This window comes from Pipistrellus hanaki, assembly GCF_964339955.1.
Source record: "Pipistrellus hanaki genome assembly, chromosome: 3".
Taxonomy (NCBI): Eukaryota; Metazoa; Chordata; class Mammalia; order Chiroptera; family Vespertilionidae; genus Pipistrellus; species Pipistrellus hanaki.
The window spans coordinates 127,974,523-127,996,639 of NC_140505.1; the positions used below are offsets into that span (position 1 = coordinate 127,974,523).

Sequence of the window (22,117 nt, forward strand, 5' to 3'; positions counted from 1 at the left end):
GGATTGGAGAGGGTGCAGGCTGGGCTGAGGGGACCCTCTGCCCTTGTGCACAAATTTTGTGCACTGGACCTCTAGTCTAAAATATTTCTACTAGCTAACAGTATTCCTTTTAAAATTGTACTCCCCAAGATATAATTATTTTGACATTGTCTGGCTTTCTCATAGCATTTCTCATTTGTAAGAGAAGAAAAACTTGCCCTGGTTGGTGTGGCTCAGGTGGTTGAGCATTGTCCTGTGCACCGAAAGGTTGCCAGTTCGATTCCTATTCAGGGCACATACCCAGATTGTGGGTTATCTGAGTAGGGCTGGGTGTCTATGGGAGGCAACCAATTGATGTTTCTCTCTCTCTCTCTCCATCCCTCTAAAATAAAAAAAGTAAAATAAAAAATAAAAACCATACAAAAGCAAACCTGTTTTAAAAAAGAGAAAAATTTTAAATTCACAAAAAATTTTTTTACTTTTAATTCTCACCTGAGGATAATTTTCCATTGATTTTGAGAGAGTGGGAGGGGAGGAGATAGAAACATTGATGTGAGAAAGAGATATTGATTGATTGCCTCCCATCAGGCCCAGACCAAGGCTGGGGATCAAGCCTGAAACTGAGGTTCTTGCCCTTGACTGGAATTGAACCCGGGACTCTTCAGTCACGGCTGACACTATATTCACTGAGCCAAACCAGCCCGGACTCTATTCTTTTTTAAAATTTTGTTTTCTTGGATGTAAGCATCCAACTTGAAACTGCAAAATGACAGTAATAAATTTCATTGATTAAAAAGAAAATATACCCCAAACAATTACCATGTAGAAACGATTCAAAGTTCTTTGAGAAGGTAGAAGAGGGAGCGGGGTTTGTTGAGGGGAAAGTGGAGGCAAAAGATGTTTTAACTTTGTCTTTAATATTCTAATTATTTAAAAAGTAAATTCAGTATATTACTTAAGTAATGAATTTTATTTTTAAAAATCCAAACATAAAAAAGACTTGTCATCACATGTAGAAAATACATTTTGAAAGGGCAAGCTATAATAAATGAAAGAGAACATATTAGTCTTGGCAGGTAGGAGAATTTCAGGAGACTTGCCCTGCCAACATGGCCTAACAATAATTTTCTGACTCATTAGTTCCAAAACCATTAATATTGCAGCACATGTATTAAGAAATGTTGGAATCATCACAGTCCTCAAATATTTAGGTAGCCAAACTAGTTTTTTTATTTTCCTCCAGAAATATGTTCTGATTTTCAACTTTCAATGACTTGAAGAAACATATTTAGAGTCAAACAACTTAACTTAATAAACATATATTAAAAACCCATATACTTTAAAAATGTTCAGAACCTTCTGGAGTTACAGATACTCCACTAGGAAATTGAATAATTAAGCTGCATAATTGTGTTTACATCTTTAAAGTACGTACAATTCACCAGGGATTTGGTGGCAAGTGCCGTTTTTTTCTCACTGTGATAGCCTACTGAGAAAACAGTGTTTTCTCCTCAGGGAAAGAAAGGTATGGAAATCACATGAGAAATATTTTAAAGTACTTTTAGCAAAATAATCCACACCGTATCAAAATCCTTTAGAACACAGTTAATCACAATAAGGAACAAAACTGAAAAGTAACATTCTATTTTGTTGAGGCTATAATGTAAAGGTGAGCACAACTTCACAGGTCTATCACCGGAAATCATAGCATCCATCTTCCAGTAAATTCTAGATTAGCAAGTAATTTTCCAGTGACTCTTTAATTGTTTGGTATGCAAATGTAAAGCAGATTCCTATACACATTTGAAAAACAGCTAGAAAATACATTAAAAATATTAAATTTGAGATGTATAGTAAGGTGTGCATATTTTTAGATACAGGGCAGCTTTCTCTTGCTTTTATGTAAAAAAAATTTTTTTTCATGCATTTTAATGGTTATATGAAAAAGACATTTATTTTATTACTAATCCCGAGGAAGAACAAATGTGGAACAGGCCTCACAGCCTAGGAATCAAACTACACACCTTTCACAATTGTAAATGGCAAGTAATGGACGAAGTCCAGGATACTACACTTATTCAGACTTCCATGCACATCAGTTTAAACCACATAAAATGGATATAACATTTGGGCAATTGGCACAGTGGCATTTCTTGGCACAGCTGAGGACCATTTTTAAATTGTATGACTTTCCCCACACTAGTTTAAACAAACAAAGCAAAATGTATACATACCATGTAGAAACTTTCAGTTCAACATATTAGCTTTCAGATCAATATATGCCAATATACAGGGGCACTGTGGTTTCATTGCTCCAGAAGCTTCATTCAACAGAAGAAAAAAATGGTAAGTTCTATGTACTCCTGTCTTTCACTGGAAAATGTTAACTGATGAGAGGAACATGTAGAATTCCATCACAACGGGATACGAGAGGTGCTGGCATTTCCCCTTTGCCATTACAATTATTCTTCTTCGGATGAAACTTGGGATTGCAAATTTAGCTGAATTTACCACAGTTTCGACCTTTGTAAATGAGATAAAGTTCACAACCTGGGCCAGAAACCCCAAGCGGCTGTTGGGAGCAAGAGAGCAATAAGGACAGAAGAAAACAGATTCACAGCATTGTTATCAAGAATTGGTTTCCCTGCTATGTGCTTCGCCTCATTCGTTGGGCTGTTGACCACCATGCCAGTGTTTTCATCCAAGCCTAGAGTGGGAAAGAAGCCACATGAGGTCCAAAATCAAAATGACTTGATAAAAAACACCCTTTCTCCCCCAAAGAAAATAATCTTTGAAAGATTAGCAGTCACTTATAAAATGATTTTAAAGGATAATCTATATGGTGAGAGAGTTGGAACCCTTCATTACAAAAGGCCTCTTTGAATAAATGGGTTTCAGTACCACTCAATACTGTTTTCTCAACATTGCTGGAGTCCATTCAGAAGCAGAAAAGAGAACATGAAAAGCAGAAATGACATGAAACTGGCAGACGAGGCCTGCCTTTCCCGTGGTTCCCCTCCAAGACCAGCCTATAAGGCCCCCGAGAGTAGAGATGATGTCAGCAGCTTCTGCAATGGATGCCCAGGACCCAGCCTGGTGCTAGCACAGAGGGAGCACACCAAGATTTAATGAATGAATTAACCTGTCCACAGCCCACAGCTGCTTTTCAACCCACTCAAAAATTTGTCTAGTTAGAGCCCAGTTTAGAATAAAACTCTTTAAAAAACTCCTGTGTGTGCATGTGTGAGTACAATTATTGAGCCCTCGGTGTGGATTAAAATCAGATTGATTCCTCCTGAACATTGAGACAAGACTAAAAAAAACTGAGAGCACAAACATTTTGATTGGTTGTGAGGGGAATGCAAGGGCAAGCAGATTATACTGGGGCATGAGAACTGGGAGGACAGTACTCAGGGAAACTTTCTCTAGACTCCCAGCCTCTTAGTTATATGATTCAAAGGGGAAGATGAAGTTGGCTTGCATGTGGAGTAAATATACTCCTAACAAAATATGTCAGTACACTGACATGACGGGAGAGCGTCAGGACAAAGCACAGGAACCTTTTGGGAAAACTGCCTCTTGCTTGTATCTTCAGTGGGGCTAAAAACTCAGTAGGGAGGAAAGCAAGCACGATGACGCAGTAGAAAAAGTCACACGTGTATAGTTAGATTAGTACAGTAATTCTCTCTCAAATGGACTTGGAAAACAAGTGGAAGGACAGGGCATTCACATGATTTGATCCCCACTTTCCTGGGATGAAGTGAAGTCCCATTAGCAGAACCATCTGTTTCCTGCACTGTCACATCTTCCCCACCCAGCTTCTACTCCTTGTTCTGCAGAACTAATTCGCTTTCAATGAACTTAACAAAAAAGAGTAAGAAAATCAAAATTGTAGAATAGACTCAGCCTTATCACTCATGGTATCTCATCTCCTGGTGTCTTTAGGGTTGTTTTCATTGTCATATCCTTTTATTTTCCATATTTCTTTCCCATTTCCTTAACATACCAGTAAGTTGCAATAATAAGTAATGTTTTTACCTGTAAATTGCATCGTAGCTCCTAAGTATGAGTCCACAACTGATCCTAGTAATCCAGCCAGACCCCCAAATGCAATAATTGGCCACTGGGGAGCAGAAATGTCCAAATCATTAACAAAAACCAACTGTGTGAGGAAGTAGGCAATGCCCACAAAGGTACCACCGAGAAGACTGGAAACAAGGCCCACTATCGTGACCCCTCCATTGGTCCCTGAAGAAGAAACACGGATAAAATCATCACGTTAACAATCAGCAAACAATAAAGGCAAGGAAAGCAGAACATTTTGGTGCCTATCCCCTCAAGACTAACTTAAAGAAAGGGTTCTAGTAGAATGGTTCAGTGGAGCTAGACTGCCTGGTTTCAATCTTAGTTCAGCTGTGACTGTACCTGACTTCTCTAATACTTAATTTCCTTGTTTGTAAGATAGAAATCATCGAAGAACCAACTCGTATGTTATTAAGAGTACTTAATGGTAATTCATGTAGATCAATGCCTTGCACATAGTAGTTACTCAAATATGTTAGCTGTACATGATGATGATGAAAAGAAGAAAAGGAGGAGAGAAGGAGCAGGAAAAAGAAAAGGAGTTAGAAAAGGAGGAAAATAAGAAGAGAAGAAGAAGGGGAGGACGAGGCAATGACAAAGAAGATAAGTATTTTGTTGTAGTAGTTGGCAATAGTAATGGGAAACGAAGATACATGTGAAATCACTAACCACTAGACCCTCAAGAAATACTCTATTGCCTTTTCCTTTCTCACTGGTACGTCTATGAATCAATTTCTGTTTCTGTATTGTTTTATCTAGGGCTCGCTAACTTTTTCTGTATTTTAAGACATCAGCAATTTTCCAATCTAGGAGACTAACAATTCTTCAAAGACTCTTAATTAAGAATCACAATAAATCAAAGTTTTTCTTTCGTTCATTTTTTTTTTTTTTTTAAAGAAACTTAAACAAAGACTCACCAACTGGAACTTTCTCCCACGTTGTTATTAGCCTTGGTGGGCTTTTACTCAGAACAGGGCCGATTTCTGAAGCCCACGTGTCACCAGCCGAGCAGGCCAGCGCGGCCAAGAGAGACAAACACATCCAGGAAGCAGTGTGCTGCTTGGAAAAGTCTATTGGGATTTCCCCGGGGCCATTTTCTATCATGTACAGCAGGGCCAGCTCTGTGGGTACAGCTCCATTACAGAACACCTGAATCCAATTTCTCTGCCCGCCTAGCAGCAAAAAAAGTAGAAAAAGGGACAAGAGATGTTTTCTTCTCAGAAAGAAAATTACGCTGATTTAGGAACTTACATATTTTAACATATAAGAAAAATGACTAAAAATTTTTAAGTGACTAAAAGTGGGATGGTACCTTTGCCCACATTCTATATTGTTTTAGAATAATGAAAGACTTTAGTGCTTCTAAAATTTTGCTCTTACTTGTTATTGTGTGAAGTAATGATAAATTAAATCAGGCTACTACTTTAATTCTTATATAACATTTATCTATTTCAATCTAAACATGTTTTGATTATGTTAGGATGAAACAAAGTTACTCTTTGAAATAACATCAAACATTGTTTGACTGGTGGAGCTCAGAGGTTGAGTATCAACCCATGAACGAGGAGGTCATGGTTAGATCCCTGGGTCAGGGCCCATGCCCAGGTATCATGCTCAATCCCCAGTGGGAGGCATGCAAGAGGCTCCTGATTGATTCATCACTGATGTTTCTCATTCCTCTCTCCCTTTCCCTTTCTCTCTCTGAAATAAATTAAAAATAAAAACATATTAAATAATGTCAAATATAACTCATGTTACCTTCTTTATATTCTGAATCTAGACGCTTCTTTATTTCTCCCTTCCATTTAGTGAGTTTTGAAGAAGAAAGGAAAAACATCAGCAAAGAGGTAAAAAAGCTGAAGTTGGCAATTGTTAGGATAAATCCGACTATCAGCCCTGAAAGAAACACATATACACACAGATTATACTTAATCCAAACATTAATACTGTGAAAAACAGAATGGATTTTTCCCTGGTTATTTTCTTTTTTTTTAATAATACATTTTATTGATTTTTTTACAGAGAGGAAGGGAGAGGGATAGAGAGCTAAAAACATTGATGAGAGAGAGACATTGACCAGCTGCCTCCTGCACAACCCCCACTGGGGATGTGCCCCCAGTGAATGTACATGCCCTTGACCGGAATCGAACCCGGGACCCCTCAGTCCACAGACCAACGCTCTATGCACTGAGCCAAACCGGTTTCGACTCCCTGGTTATTTTCATATTATAACCTGAAATATACATATCCATTTTTACCAATTAAGATATTACCAAACAGTAAACTAAATGTCTGTTTGGTTACATTGAGATGTATTTCTTTCTGTATTCTGACCTTCTTTCACACAAACTATGCTATGTAAATGTAAAATATCATTTTAGAAACCCTTTATAATGGAATTGCAGAACACAATATGATTTTATATTATATTATCCTCCTATATAATAAAAGCCTAATATGCAAATTGTTCCCTCAGGTAATCGTTCAACCACTTCCTATGATGTGCGCTGACTACCAGGGGGCAATAACCAAGTTCCTGCGGTGCCCAGGTGGGGGTCTGCGACCTCTCACTGGCTACCTGGAGGCAGGAGGTGCGGTAGAGAATGTGGGGTGTCTGCCGAGCTCACTCTCATTCCCCTTGCTCCCCTCCCCCCATCCAGGATGCCAGGACTCCTGTGCAGGGGAAGCCCCCACGCTCAGGTGCCAGGAGCCCTCGAGGATCCCGCCCATACCCGCATGGCCTCTTCCGGGTGAGCCGGGCTGCAGCCATTGGGACTGCAGGGGCTGGTCGGGCTCCCCGTGGGTTCACGCAGGAGCTGACCTGTGAGGCCGGCTGGGAGAGTACACTGCCCGCCGGTTTTTGTACAGCGCTGCTGGGCGGCCCAGAGGCCCACGCTGTGCCCTTGCCTGCGGCATCCAGCTGTGCTCACTGCATCTCCATGTGGGGACTTGGGCGCCATGACTCAGGTGGAGGGGGGTGCGTGGGGCTCTGGGGGCCCAAGTGCTGCCCAGGGCCCAGAGGTCAGCTGAGACCTGCCCTTCTACGCCAGATGCTTGCCCTTCGATTGCTGGCCAGGCCTAGGGACTGCACCCATGTACGAATTTCATGCACCGGGCCTCTAGTATATAATATTTGGATGGCTAGTCCAAAGAATTTTCAAATTAACTGTGGTTCTCTCAGGGAGGTAAGACTATCAAATCTTCCAGGTTTCTATATTTTTTACATTTTCCTCCCATATCTGGGGATTTGTTTTCCAATTTATAAAGAAAAAACATTTAAAATATAAGCTTTTTAACCTTTTTCAAGAAGTTTCACATGTTCTCGTGTTGAGCTTCACAAACTATATGAGAAGATAGAGCATTTCTTGGATAAGTTTTCCTACTTAAATCTATAAAAATAATTCTGAACTGCCTGTAGAACCAAAAATGGAATATATACTGTAAATGTGATTTTAGATTTAGATTTTGAGGCACCTCTCTCTCTTTCTCTCTCTCTCTCTCTCTCTCTCTCTCTCTCTCTCTCTCTCTCTCTCTTTTTCTCCTGCTTGTTTGGGCAAACAAAGAAGAAAGAGGATATTCTTCATTTTTCCATGAGTGTCCAATTTCAAGAAAAGCTTCTAAAACCTATAGTTCAGTCAGGAAAGCAAGCAAAAGGGAAGCTTACATTTCATGACACGGAAGAGGAAAAAAAGGAAAGATGTGCTCTCATCACAGCAATACGGAAAGAGGCCCTGGCATCAACTGCTAAATCAATGAAACGTGCTCGAGACTTGCTGTGGGTTAAGTAAAAAATTATAAAGCCTCTCCATTGGTAATCCTATAAGGAAAGTACCAGCATATATTTAAATCACACCAAAATTCCTTAATGGCCCTTTGTTACAAAATTGGAAAGTGTTCTAGTGAGTAAAATTTGGTGTCAAGGTAGCAAAGCACCCTCATTTCTAGTATCACAATGGGTATTTAACCCCATACAAATGAATCAGTGAGGATTCTGGGAAGATGGAGGAGTAGGAAGCACCAGGAATCTGTTCTCCCATTCAGACTAGAAGTGAACTGGAAAAATCTGTCTGATAAAGCCATTCTGGAACTCTAGTCTATTGAAGACTTGTAACTTCTAGTGGAAGGTCTGTTAATTTAAGCTCTTAGCTAGGTAGCAGCTTCCCATCAACCACTGTCAACAGACAGTACAGGAGTTACAGGGGCAACTTGTACACAGCTATGCAAATCAGGTGGGCAATAAAGATCTTGTTTCTTAAATATCAGGATTTGTATTCGGATCACTGAGAGCTACTTCTGATCACAGAGCTACAGGCACAGAGTCTGGCAGCTACCCTACACTGTTTCAAGCCCCTCCCTGTTTCACGGAGGCAACTTCCAGGGGATTTACATGGCTGGCCCCCAACTCTCCTTCATTTTTCTGTTTTCCCTCCTTTTGAGAGACTGACATTTTAAAGGCTAGGCCATTCAAAAGCGACTGCATGTATGTGGGAAAGGCATAGGCTCAAAAAAGACCGAGAAGACCTTTGGTTTTACACCTCAGGCTGATCCTTGACACAAAGTCAAACTATAATAACCAAAAACAAAACAAAAACAAAAAAATAGCAAACCATGGGGATTTTGATTCTTTGATTTTGATCCTTGACACAAAGATAACCTATAATAACCAAAAACAAACCAAAACCAAAACCAAAAACAACAAACCATGAGGACAAAGGAGATTCTGATTTCCAGAGTTACCACATCATTTAATTTCAACAAAAATATCACACAGCCTACAAAGAAAGAGGAAAATATGGTCCATTCAAAGGGGGGGGGGGACGGGAAATAAATGAACAGAGTTCACAAAGGAAAGCCAGATGGTGGGCCTACTAAACAAAGATTTCAAAACAACTGACTTAAAAATGCTCAAATGAATATAGGTAGATGTGGTGAAAGTCAATAAAACAATGTATGAACAATATGGAAATATACACAAAGAGATAGAAAACCTAAAAAGAACCCAAAAAGAAATACTAGAACTCAAAAGTACACTAATAAAAATAAAAAATGCACTAGAGATTCAAGGGCACATTTGATCAGGCAGAGAAAAGAATCGTATGCCGTGGCCATGTGGCTAATTTGGTTTGGGCGTTGTTCTGTATACCAAAAAGTTTGCAGGCTCAGTTGCTAGTCAGGGTTCAATCTCCAGGCAGGATGCCTATAGGAGGCAACTGATCAATATTTCTCTCTCTCCCCTCCTTCCTCTCTCTCTAAAAGTCAGTAAGCCCCAACTGACTTTTTGCCCAGGAGATAGAGCATTGGCCCTAGGACTGAAGGGTCCCAGGTTCGATTCCGGTCAAGGGTACATACCTCGGTTGCAGGTTCCATCCTCTGGCCCTGGTCAAGGCGTGTGGGGGAGGCAACTAATTGATATGTTTCTCTCTTTCTCTCCCCCTTCCTTTCACTCTCTCTAAAAATCAATGGAAGAGTATCCTTGGGTGAGGATTAACAAAGCAAACAAACAAATAAATAAAAATAAATATAAAAACATATCCTCAGGTGAGGATTTAAAAAGAGAATTAGTGAACTCAAATACAGGATAATGGAAATTATTCAATCTTAAGAACAGAAACAGAGCTGTGATCAGAGAGAGCAGGCGGGAAGGCCAGCAGTCGGCTCCGTGAGCTTTCGCTGGTGGGCAGGCCTCCTGAGAGTCTAGGGCATAGGAATTGTAGTTTTAGGATTTCCCAAATAGGGCTTAGGACTCCTGCCTGGGTCTTTGGTGTGAGCCCTGGCTCTGGCCTTACTCGTGTTTCCCCGCAAGGACGGCTTTTCTGTCTTTCTTGAAGTTGGTGAGGTTTGGACCATATTATTTATGTTTGATGGTCCCCTGTGTGTGAGCATTGGTTGTCCTGCGCAGGACGCCATGAGGTAGAAGCCACTGGGAGGGGGAGGGGGAGGGAAGCAGAGGGTTTGGAGATGCTTGAGACGTGGTCCTTACCTACGTGAAACGTTGGGAGGTTGAGGCGAAAAACCTGGCTTTGTATTTCATGGAGTACTATGTTATTTCAATCCTGAATCTGGTTCAGTCCTCTAACTGACTTATTATATTAAAAATGTTTATATTTGCTTTGGTAAAACCTTGCTGTTTAATAAGAATTCTTGCAACTATCCCATATACTTTTATTATCTATAATAATAAAAGTGTAATGTGCTAATTAGACAAAAAAAAGAAAAAAAAGAACAGAAACAAAATAAATTTTGAAGGGAGCCTCAGGGACTTGTGGGACACCATTAAGTAGGCCAACATCCAAATGGGGAAATTCCAGAAGGAGAAGAGAAAGGGAGAAGGGGGCAGAGAAATTATTTGAAGAACTATTGGCTTAAAACTTACCAGGTTTGATGAAAGAGATGAATATAAACATGCAAAAATCTCAACAAACACCAAATAGATGAATTCAAAGAGTCTCACACTGAGACCTACCATAATCAAACTTTCCAAAGACAACGAGAGAAGCTTGAAAGCAGTAAGAGGTAAGCAACTAGTCACAAACAAGGGATCAGAAACTTTAGAGGCCAGAAGGCCAGAAGGGACTGGTCTGATATAGTACTAAGAGAAAAGAAAAATAAACTAAGAATACTATATCTAGCCAAACATGAGGGAGAAATTAAGATAGAGACTTAAAATGTTAATGAGGTTATGCTGGCAAAAAATTAAAGTACAATGTTATAACTTTAGAATGTTAAATGTAATTCTCTTGGTAACCAAGAAGAAAATACTTATAAAATATACTCTAAAGGAAATAAGAATGAAAACATTACACTACAAAAAGACAATTAGCCCTCGCCAGTGTGGCTTAGTTGGATGACAGCCATCCCATGCACCCAGAGGTCACTGGTCCGCACAAGCCAGGGTTGCAGGCTTGATCCCCAGTAAGGGGCGTGCAGGATGCAGCTGATTGATGTTTCTCTCAATATTTTACTCTCTCTTGCTCTCCCTTCCTCTTTCTCTAAAAAATCAATAAAGACATATTAAAAAATAATTAAACACAGAAAAACACCATAATGCAGGAAAAGAGGAACAAAAAAACTGTGAGTCATATAGAAAACAAATAGCAAAATGACATAAGTCTCTCCTTATGAATAATTAATTTAAGTGTAAATTAAACACTCTAATCTTTTGACTGGAAAAATGAATAAGAATACATGATAAATCCATATACTGTCTACTAGACACTCATTTTAAATCCAATGACATAAATAGGTGGAAAATAAATGGGGTTAAAAAGACTTTCTATGTAAATAGTAACCAAAAAGAGGACAGGGTTGGTTATACTAACAGACAAAATCAGCCTATCTGTGCCCATGTGACATGACCACATCATATATTTTTAAAGGATTTCTTCCTTTTTTTTTTTTTTCTGACATAACAAGATACTATAGGCTCACCCAAATCTACTTTGCCCCAGGCCTGGAAGGAGCCATTTCTCATAAACTGCTCTGGGTCAGTTTAGTGGGGAATGGATATTAGAGGTCAAGGTCTAGGCCCACACTGTGCTCATTGCTACTGGGGTATATTTGCTTTTTGTGGACAGGGCATACACATATCTACACAAATATACACACATGTACATACATATATGCATGCATATATATGTGCACATATATATGAAAATATTCATACACATAAATATTTTAGAAACCACAAGATTACACCAATAACTCTATTTCCAATCCATCTCCACAGGCTCTCTATTACTTTCCCCATTCCATATTTATATGCCTCTTTCTTCTTAGTAAAAAACCTGGCTTCAAACAACGACAATGTCACTCATTTGCACAATCCTCTATTACATCTAAAACTGTTTTAGAATTGCTTCACCCCTACTATGACAAAAACAAACCTACCAAAAATAATTTTGGACCGGTTTGCAATTTTCCCCTCCTCCTAACCAAGACATAATTAAATACTGTGTTAGTAAGTTACTCATTTTCTTTTCTTTTTTTTCTCTTCAGTGTGCTTATAATGTTAATTTAAAATACAACTGTGTTCAACTGTTTTAGTTTGCTTTCAGTTTTAGACTCCCCCACCTCCATCTTTACTGATTTAATTTTCATAAATTTTTAATTTTCACTGGCATGCTTTCAAAAATCAAACTCATACAAAAAAGTATACTCAGAAATTCCACTGCCACTGAAACCGGTTTGGCTCAGTGGATAGAGTGTCCCAGGTTCGATTCCGGTCAAGGGCATGTACCTTGGTTGCGGGCACATCCCCAGTAGGCGGTGTGCAGGAGGCAGCTGATCGATGTCTCTCTCTCATCGATGTTTCTAACTCTCTATCCCTCTACCTTCCTCTCTGTAAAAAAAATAAAAAATACATATTAAAAAAAAGAAAAAGAAATGCCACTTCCTCCCAAATTCCTTCTGTTCCTCCCTCTGTATTTTGCTCTCCCTCCATTTTCTATAGGTAACCAACTTCACTTTTTTCCCAGTTTATTATTTCCAGTAAGTGTTTCTTTGGATAAAAATAAGCAGATATATGCATGTTTTGTTATTTTTTATTATTCCTTGAATTCTCATTAGTATGAAAATTTCACAAAGAAGGTTTGTGAAATTTTCATACTAATTTCACAAACCTTCTTTCAGGGAGAGAATGTGCTAATCTACTATTGAGCATATCTGTGGCACCCAAGAAATTTACATTCTGCTTTATAAATGAGTCTCTCATGAGTTTGGCTGCTTCAAGTCTAAACTTGTGGGTCTGATAAAAATCCAAGTTTTAGCCCTGCAGGGATTGATACCAGCTTCCCAGAATGTGATAACCACACCAAGACACTATTACATTGCGTAGCTCTGTCCCGGCTGCCTGCTTATATATATATATTTTTTCCTTTCCACTGAATTTATTGGGGTGGACTGCTTGTTTTTTAACTACAAACTTCTCCATTTCTGACTAACTCTACGACTGACAATTCTGTTCTCTGTAATTCTCACGATAAATATATCTAATTTTTCTATATGAAGATTTTTACTAAATAACACATTAGGCAAAATTATAGTAAGTAATGGAATAAAAGATTAAATAAGTGTCAAATAAGTTAATATTTACTTAATAAATAAGTATTAAACTATATTTTATTAAATCATAGAATAGGTGACCAGGGTCCTATTTTTGTAGTAACTCTTTTCATTGGTTAGCTCAGGGTTCAAGTACTACAGTTTATTGATTGATTTATCCAGATATACTCAATTATTGGCATTTTACTTAAATTTAGTACATTTTAATTGAGAGTGCAAGAAATAGGCTAATACTGTATGAAATACATACTAATAAAGTGCTGTATTCTGCAGTTGGATAGTGTGGAGTACAAATCTCAGCTCCTCCATTTACCTCTACATGACTAGGAGAAGTTACCTAACCTAAAGCTTGGATTTCTCATCCTATATAATAAAAGGGTAATATGCAAATTGACCCTAACAGTGGACCAACTGGGAATAATCATTTGCTATGACATGCACTGACCACCAGGGGAAAGACACTCAACACAGGAGCTCTGCTCAGCCACAAGCTGGGCTGATGGCTGCAAGCACAGCAGTGGTGCCAGGAGCCTCTCTGCTACTCAGCAGCACTAATGTCTGTCTGCCAGTTTAGGCCTGTTCCTGGACTGCAAGAAGGCGCAGGCCGGGCTGAAGGACCCCTCCCAAGTGCACAAATTTTGTGCACCGAGCCTCTAGTCTCTCTATATAAAAGCCTAAGCAACCATTACGACTGAATGACTGAAACGACCTGTCGACCAGTTGTTATGATGTGCACTAACTACCAGGGGACAGATGCTCAATGTAGGAGCTGTCCCTGGTGGTCAGTCCCTCCCACAGCTAACCTCCTGCAGCCAGCCAACCTCTCATGGTCCCTCCCCCTTGCCAGTCCCTCCCCCTTGCCAGTCCTTCCCCCCAGCCAGCCAGCCAATCTCATACAGTCCCTTCCCCTCAGCTGGTCCTTGCCCCTGGCCAGCTGGCCAACCTCCTGTGGTCCCTCCCCTGGTCAGTCAACCTCCTGTGATTCCTCCCCGTCCCTTCCCCCGGCCAGCAGACCCCGATCGGCCCAGCCCCAATCGGCCTGATCTACCCTGAGTCCTGGGTTTGATTCTGGTCAAGGGCACATGGCAGGGTTGTGGGCTCCATTGCCAGTAGGGGGAGTGTAGGAGGCAGCTGATCAATGATTCTTTTTCACCATTGATGTTTCTATCTCTCTCTCCCTTCCTCTCTGAAATCAATAAAAATATATTAAAAAAAACAAAACAAAACAAAATAAGGTGCTCCCGAAGCACTAAGAGACTTAAGAATTATGGCTGACTTCTGACTTTAAAATAAGTAAATTCTGTACCTAATGGATGCCATCTGGGTAAGTAAGAACTGTCTACAAACTGTAGGGTGGGAGTGAAGTTACACCCAAAATTCCAATCAGGGTGACTTAGGTATAATTTTTGGCATTATCAAAATTTTATAACTTAATAAACTCAACTATAATCAATTGTATCACATGTCATTTCCTAGAGAAAGATTATGGGAATCAAAAGAAGGTTGGTTAGCCCAAAATAAGAACATCAACGATAGAAAAATTCTGAGATGCTCTAAATTAAATTACAGTGGGCCACAGAGTGGGAGAAAAAGATAAGGGTAATTATCCAGTTCATAGCTGTGTTCCAACTAACAAAAGACTGCACACATTCCTGAAAGTATGTTAGAGTTTTGGATGCACTTCCAGGAAGCTATCTAAAAAGAAATGGCTAACCTCCAGAGAACACTGCATCCTGCTTATGAATGAACCTTCCTGACTGTTGCCCACCACCAATCAAAAGTAGCAAATTTTTCTTCCTTAAGGACTGTGCACCTGTCCTAGAATTGCTCCTGCTTCATCCCCTCCTCCTCTAGAGCCAGTGTAAATTCTTTCAAAGCAACATACATCTTTAAAAGAGCCCCATCTTACTGTTCTCCTCAACAGAAAGTCCATAATGCCTTATTTCATATGATAAAGACATTCTTGTCTCTTCATCTGGCTTCGCTGCTGGTGTTTTGGATTCTATGTCCCAGGACCTGATCTTTTTTCTGGCTAACCTATGACTCAATACCCCTTTCTTTCACAAAAGCTTTCGGCCTCGAAGGTGTTTTGCTTAACACCATAAGGCCTAAAGAACCAGAGGTTGGCTGTCTTGTTGAACACTGTACAAGGAAGGAGACCCTGTGATTTGTGGACTTGCATTACTGTTTCTCAGACTTTGTACTTAACCAGGCAACCTTCTAATTATCTTTTGACTTCTCAAATAACCTGACTACAAGAACAGGGCTTGCCTGAACAGTGATGTTTACATTCCAGTTGGTCTGGTAGTTCCATATTTTATCAGATAAATAAAGTAGCATCCTGGCTCAGGTATTAGTCCCTTGCAATAATGAGCAGCATAAACCAGGTTCCTTGGCTCTGATCAACTTTAGGTACCCGATAGAATGAGGTTTCCATTTCAGAAAGACTGAACACCAGACCTGAACTATGTTAAAAAAAGTTGTTAAGGCCCTAGCTGGTTTGGCTCAGTGGATAGCGTGTCAGCCTGCGGACTGAAGGGTTCCAGGTTCAATTCTGGTCAAGGGCAAATGCCTGGATTGCAGGTTTGATCGCCAGTAGGGGGTGTGCAGGAAGCAGCCAATTCTCTCTTATCATTGATGTTTCTCTCTCCCTCTCCCTTCCTCTCTGAAATCAATAAAAATATACTTAAATAAATAAATATACATATGTATTTAAAAAAATAAAAAAGCAGTTAAGATCATCCTTGTGAGACAATCACCAGCCTTTCCTGACAACACCCCCATTTGCTGTGCACTTCCAGTTCACTGACAGCATCTCCTTTAGGGGATTAAATGCCCCATCATATTTATCATCTATCTCTCCTGACTACAAATGTAAGCTCTCTGACACTGGGATTTTTACCCATTTTGTTCACTACTAAATCCTAAGTTCCCAGAACAGTGCCTGACATGCAGGGAACCCTCATTAAATATTTGTTGAACAATTGAATGAAAAAAAAAAAAAGGTAAACCATTAGGACTAATAGTCTTGGCAAGTAAAATTAAATTCAAACTTTCAAGTCAAAAGCCTGATGACATATTGTCCACACTGACATGTTAAAGGAATACAGTGAATAACTAGACTAGACAATATTTCTTTGGAGCAAATCACCTGCAGAATACTTTGCAGTTTACAAGCATTTCCACATATCCTCTCATGTGATTTATTCCATATTCTAGAAATACTCTCTCAAGGACACTAGAGCCCTCCACTTTAGTGTTCACTTTAAGTCAATCCCCTTCTCATTTTTCTATCAACCTTGAGTTATGTGTTCCTATGTCAATAAGAATTCTAAACACCCAGATCCTGTGGAAGTTCTGAAACTCTTCTCAATCCTAAGCACAGTAAGCGCATAATATGATAATAAACTAGTAAAATTCCTTTGACTATGAATAGTAGCAGTGGAATAAAAACAATAATAGCTTACATTTGTAAAACATAATTATGCTAAGCATTTTACATGGATAACTCCTCATGATAAGTTAGTGCCCAAGGTACCATTATCCCCTCCTATTTTGCAGATGTGAAAATTACAACACTGAAAGTTTAAGTGACTTGTAGTCATACTCCACAACACTATTTCCAAGTACTGTGATATACTTTAAATCAGCATTACAATTTTTTTTTTTGTCCTGAAGGGGGGAAAAAGATATAAGCAAAAAAGATATCAACATGCCATAGAATGAAGTGACTAGGAAAAGAGCAGAGGTTTTAAAATCAATCTACATGTTTCCTAAGCACCTATTATGTGTGTAACACTATTTAAAGAAGCCTGGGACACAGAAACGTAAGGTCACTCTGTCTTCAGGGACTTTATAATATGGTTGAAAGTAGATAATAAATCACTAAAGGAGAATGTTTGTATAGTTTTAAAAGGTGTGTTGTCCCACACATTATCTTGCTTGAGCCTTACCAATAAGTCCACAGGACCTAGTTTACAAAAGATAAAGAAAAGTGAGGCTCTGTGGAGTTAGGCAAGGTGGCAAAGATCATAGAGATAGCAGATAGCATTGCTAAAATTCAAATATTCATCTTCTAATTCTAAATTAAGCTAGGTAGAGATGAATGGAGGCCCAAGGGTGAGAAGACAGGAAAAAAAAATGGTAGCAGAAAACAAAAAACAAACGTAGAGATCAGAAAAATGAGAGAAAGTCAATATACAACAGGGAAATCAAAGGAAGACAACTTCAGGAAGGACTTAACCCTTCTTGATATAGATCAAGAAAAATAAAAATCAAGGCAAGGGTTCCTGAGAAAGGATATTTTTAGCAAAGCCTAACTTTGTTATTATATTTAAGGAGATAGTGTTCAAATTATTTGTTATACACATGGTACTATTTCCAAAGTGCTCACAAGAGTTCTTGATACATGGTATGTATAACATTACATTTCCAAAATAAATATAACAACCATTCCTAATATTTATTGATTATATAGTAAGACAAAAATCATATAAAAATATCAGCATGGCTCTAGCTGGTTTGGCTCAGTAGACAGAGCGTCGGCCTGCAGAATGAAGGATCTTGGGTTCTATTCTGGTCAAGGGCACATGCCTGGGTTGCAGGCTCGATCCTCAATAGGGGACATGCAGGAGGCAGCCGATTGATGATTCTCCCTTATCATTGAGGTTTCTCTCTTTCTCTTTCCCTTTCTCTCTGAGATCAATAAAAATATATTTTAAAGATTTTTTTTAAAAAAATCAATGTCTGTTAGCTATTTTTTCCAGTGGCTCCTTTATTTCAAAACCTAGGGAGCATGCTCCAATGCTTCTGCTAGCAGATACTAATAGTTTAATCCAACTAAAGGAGCAGAGTAACCGAGGTCCTCAAAAGTCTATCAATTTACTTGCTATAAATTACAAAGTTAAATTTGTACATTACACTAAAACAGTATGTTACTATCTGAAAGCTTGACAGAAGAGGAATGTTGAGCAATGTATAACTGTAACATTATGATTTATAGTCTCATATATTCAGAATTTAGAAAACATGAATTTAAATTACATAAGCATGGACTTACTATTTGGTTAAACATTCAATAACAAAACATACCTCCTAAAGCTCCACTGTGATCTAGACTTTTCTTTTTAAAGCCATTTGATGCGATCAAAACAGGAACAACAACAGAAAACAGCCAACGCCAAGGAGAAATAGGCTGTAAATTACCTGAAAAATTATAAAAATAGAGTATAAATTGTGTGAAGCTTGCATAGATTAGCCATGGCTATAAACATTGATAACTGCATTCTATATTGAAATACTGTCCAAAGTAGGGAAACTGAAATAAAGTCACCAATGTAAAATATTTATGTTGAGACTTGATATTTTCAGAGGCAATAACCAAATAAGTCCTGTTCAAATTTTGGAAGAGACAATTATTTATAGTAATGGGTATTTTACACATATTTGAAGATTTAAAATGAATTTTTTTTTTGAGAGGAGGCATGCATTAATTCTCAAGAAAAGCACACAACAAACTCCTTTCTAATAGGATTCAATTATTCCTCTCTCTGCCTTTCAGAGATTTTTTTTTTAAGTAACACTCTCACATGCTACATATCTCAGGATTCAATGATTAGAAACTGATTTTTCCAAAGATTGCAGCTCATAGACAGATGTTTTGCTTGGCTAGCATAATGTTTTAAAACAATTTGATGTACCAAAAAACAAACAAACTAAAACACCAAAACCAAAGAATAAACAATGAATTAATATTTAAAGATTAGATTTCATATAATAATCCAGATTCTTGGCTTCTGCCTTGTAAACTAGAAACTTGAGCCATGTGGCGGAATTGACTATAGGTGACGAGAGGCTGCCTCTTTTACTTTTAAAAAAATGTTTTTATTGATTTTAGAGAGAGAGGAAGGGAAGGAGATAGAGAAATAGAAGAATCATAGATCGTCTGCTTCCTGCACGCCTGCTACTGGGATTGAACTTGCTACCAAGCATGTGCCCTAACTGGGAATCCAACCAGGGACATTTTGGTTCAGAGGTGGTTATTCAACCACTGAGCACACCAGCCCAGCCCCGCAGAGGCTGCCTCTTTTAGAGGAATCATTGTTTTCCTGTTTGAAGTGCCCACCATTCCTGACAGGCTCCCTAACACCAAGGCTGAGTGACTACAGTAAAGGAAAATGTGAACTATTGCGTGTGCCGATGTTTCTGTCAAAAATAGGAAAATGAAAGACAAAGGTCAAATGTTCAACAACAACAAAAACCCGTGAAAATCCTATTTCTGAGAGAAAAAACTATTCTCTTGTGTTTAATATACAAAGACCCGGGACAGCTTCACTCATTTACATCAGGTGCCCGGCTCCAGGGGCCCTTCAATTTACAAATCCTGTTTTATTCTATTGAGTTCGTCATAGTTAACACTGTTACTAAGAATCTCCTCTCTTATCTCTCCTCTCCAACCCCCCATCCCCTACTGTGACTCATTATGATTGTCAATCTAAGAAATATTCAAACCTGTGAAAAATTTTAGTGAGTTTATTTGAGCCACAACTGTCGACAACTTCTGGGAAACAAAATCTCTACGGATTGAGATTATGCTCCAGAGAATGGCAGTTTATACATTACAATCGAAAGAGGAGGCGTAAAGTGGGTTACATGAAATCCATTGGTGATAGATTAGGGAGGGAGGCGGAAGAAAGCAAAGTGGGGAAACGTCTGGGATTGGATAAAAAGTAAAATGATAGACACATAGTTTTTTTATTTAGGTGGGTGCAGGATAGTTTAGTTAACAATTAATGAAATAACAATAAGGGATTTGTGGTCTCTGCAGAGTGGTGCCTGTTCTTTGAGGGTTCTGGAAAAAGGAAAATTACTTTGACATTCCAACAAATGTTAGTGTAGATGAAAAAAGACAACAGCCGAAACCGGTTTGGCTCAGTGGATAGAGCGTCGGCTTGGGGACTGAAAGGTCCCGGGTTCGATTCCGGTCAAGAGCATGTACCTTGGTTTCAGGCATATCCCCAGTAGGGTGTGTGCAAGAGGCAGCTGATCGATGACTCTCTCTCATCGATGTTTCTAACTCTCTATCTCTCTCCCTTCTTCTCTGTACAAAATCAATAAAATATATATATTAAAAAAAAAAAAGACAACAGACAGGCTCAGTTAAGGTAAAGATTGACCTTTGTCAGGGAAGATGCTGGCCAAGGGCATGACTACACATCACAAACTGCTTTTAGTATAAAAAGTTTTAATTTCAGCCCAGAAGCATGGCTCAGCAGTTGGGCATTCACAGTGCGATTCCCGGTCAGGGCACATGTTTGGGTTTTGGGCTCCATTCCCCTTTGGGGGGCGTGCAGGAGGCAGCCAATTGATGATTCTCTCTCATCACTGAGGTTTCTGTCTCTCTCTCCTTTCTGAAATCAATAATATATATATATATATATATATATATATATATATATATATATATATATATATTAAAGTTTTAATTTCAGACCATCCTGTGTTGTTACTTTAAGGCCACCATGCAGGTCTTCCCTGAGCTAGTCAGGTAGCACGTGGCCCCTTTTCGTCTCTATGATGACCAGCCCAGAGTGTTTCCATACCCTGGAGAATACCATTCGATTATTGACGTGCCTTTGAAGGAGGACTAAGATCTGAACTGGTAATCACTTACAATATAATCATTTATGAGTTTACTTTCTCACTCTATTTCTCATTTTTCTCCTTGAACTGAATAGTATTTTTTATTTTTTAAATTTATTTATTGATATTTTACAGAGAGGAAGGGAAAAGGATAGAGAGAAACATCGATGAGAGAGACACATCAATTAGCACACCTCCTACTGGGGATGTGCCCACAACCAAGGTACATGCCCTTGACAGGAATTGAACCTGGGACCCTTCAGTCTGCATGCCTACGCTCTATCCACTGAGCCAAACCGGTCAGGGCAGTATTTTGTTTTTATAGAAGTACCAAAGAAGTTTGTGTAAATACATACTTATGCTCTCATGCAGATGCAAAACCTTAAAGATGTGAGTCCCGAGTGGCCCGACTTTAAAAGGACTGTTCTTTTGAAATGACCACACAGCAAACAAATCCTCTAAATCTCCAAATATTAAACACCATATTTTTTATTTTCACAGGACAAATAAAACTGATGAACTACATTATGAATATTCTTACTAAAAGTATTACTTTATGTGCTTTACAAAAAACTATGCTTTAGTTATTTCTCACCCAGATAGATGTAATAATGACATAATTACATATTCTGAAATAGATGTAACCAATGTTATCACAAGCAGCATTGATTAAAGGGTTCAGAATATATAAAGACACTGTACTTTCTGGGGAAATTAAATCCAGGCTAAGGAAGTTAAGTAAACACGATTCCTAACCAACTTATATTCGGAGGATAGAAGTTTTGGGTTTCACAAGGGTACAATTTTAAATCCCACCGATTAGTTTATTTAAAAAAAAAAAGAGAAAAAAAAAAGAACTCGGAACATTCATACTTACCATAATAGGTGCTTGCAGTCATAGACAAAATCCAGAAAGCTAAAGAAATGCAAATGATCAGACTCAAGATAACTATATTAGTTATCATCTTTAGGTATTTTTTGCATATACTGTCGTCAAGATCGGTCATGAAAAATAAAGAGGTGAGCAACTGGGGAAGAAAACAGAGGGCATTTCTGAGAAAAAGAATCATTTAAGTTGCTAGCAAAACACTGGTGCGGAGGCGAACATAAATGCCAGCATCTTCCAACGATCAAAACAGTTATATGTAAAGGCGGACTTATTCCTGGGAACTTGCTGGTGGAGAGGTTAGCGATCCACTGGCCACACACACGGCACGCTCTCCGGCGGGGCCGGCTCCCCGACGGCGGTCCCCGCGGTCACTGCCCATCCCCACACCCCGGGCAGGAAGCAGGAAGGACAGCGGGGGCAGCCAATCAGCGGCCGCGGGGAGGGCGCGCTCCGCTCCCACCGCCC

The 22,117-nt window shown here is 39.1% G+C and overlaps 1 protein-coding gene across 1 annotated transcript; it reads right to left on the minus strand.

The window, feature by feature from the left end:
- Positions 1 to 426: 426 nt before the first annotated feature.
- TMEM19 (transmembrane protein 19) lies at positions 427 to 22,064 on the minus strand. Its single transcript, XM_084878873.1, has 6 exons — positions 21,641 to 22,064; positions 18,214 to 18,327; positions 5,821 to 5,958; positions 4,980 to 5,234; positions 4,018 to 4,227; positions 427 to 2,686 (listed from the first exon to the last, which is right to left on the minus strand). Exons 1-6 carry the CDS (start codon positions 21,831 to 21,833, stop codon positions 2,523 to 2,525), a joined length of 1,074 nt encoding a protein of 357 aa, XP_084734999.1. The 5' UTR covers positions 21,834 to 22,064; the 3' UTR covers positions 427 to 2,522.
- Positions 22,065 to 22,117: the final 53 nt, after the last annotated feature.

Coding starts and splice junctions, on each gene's coding strand:
- TMEM19 (XM_084878873.1), bottom strand. CDS start 21,833: ATGATTCTTTTTCTCAGAAATGCCCTCTGTTTTCTTCCCCAGTTGCTC. Junction 4,228..4,979: donor GTGGGAGAAAGTTCCAGTTG/GTGAGTCTTTGT, acceptor TTTCTTCTTCAG/GGACCAATGGAGGGGTCACG. Junction 2,687..4,017: donor AGCTACGATGCAATTTACAG/GTAAAAACATTA, acceptor TTCCCACTCTAG/GCTTGGATGAAAACACTGGC.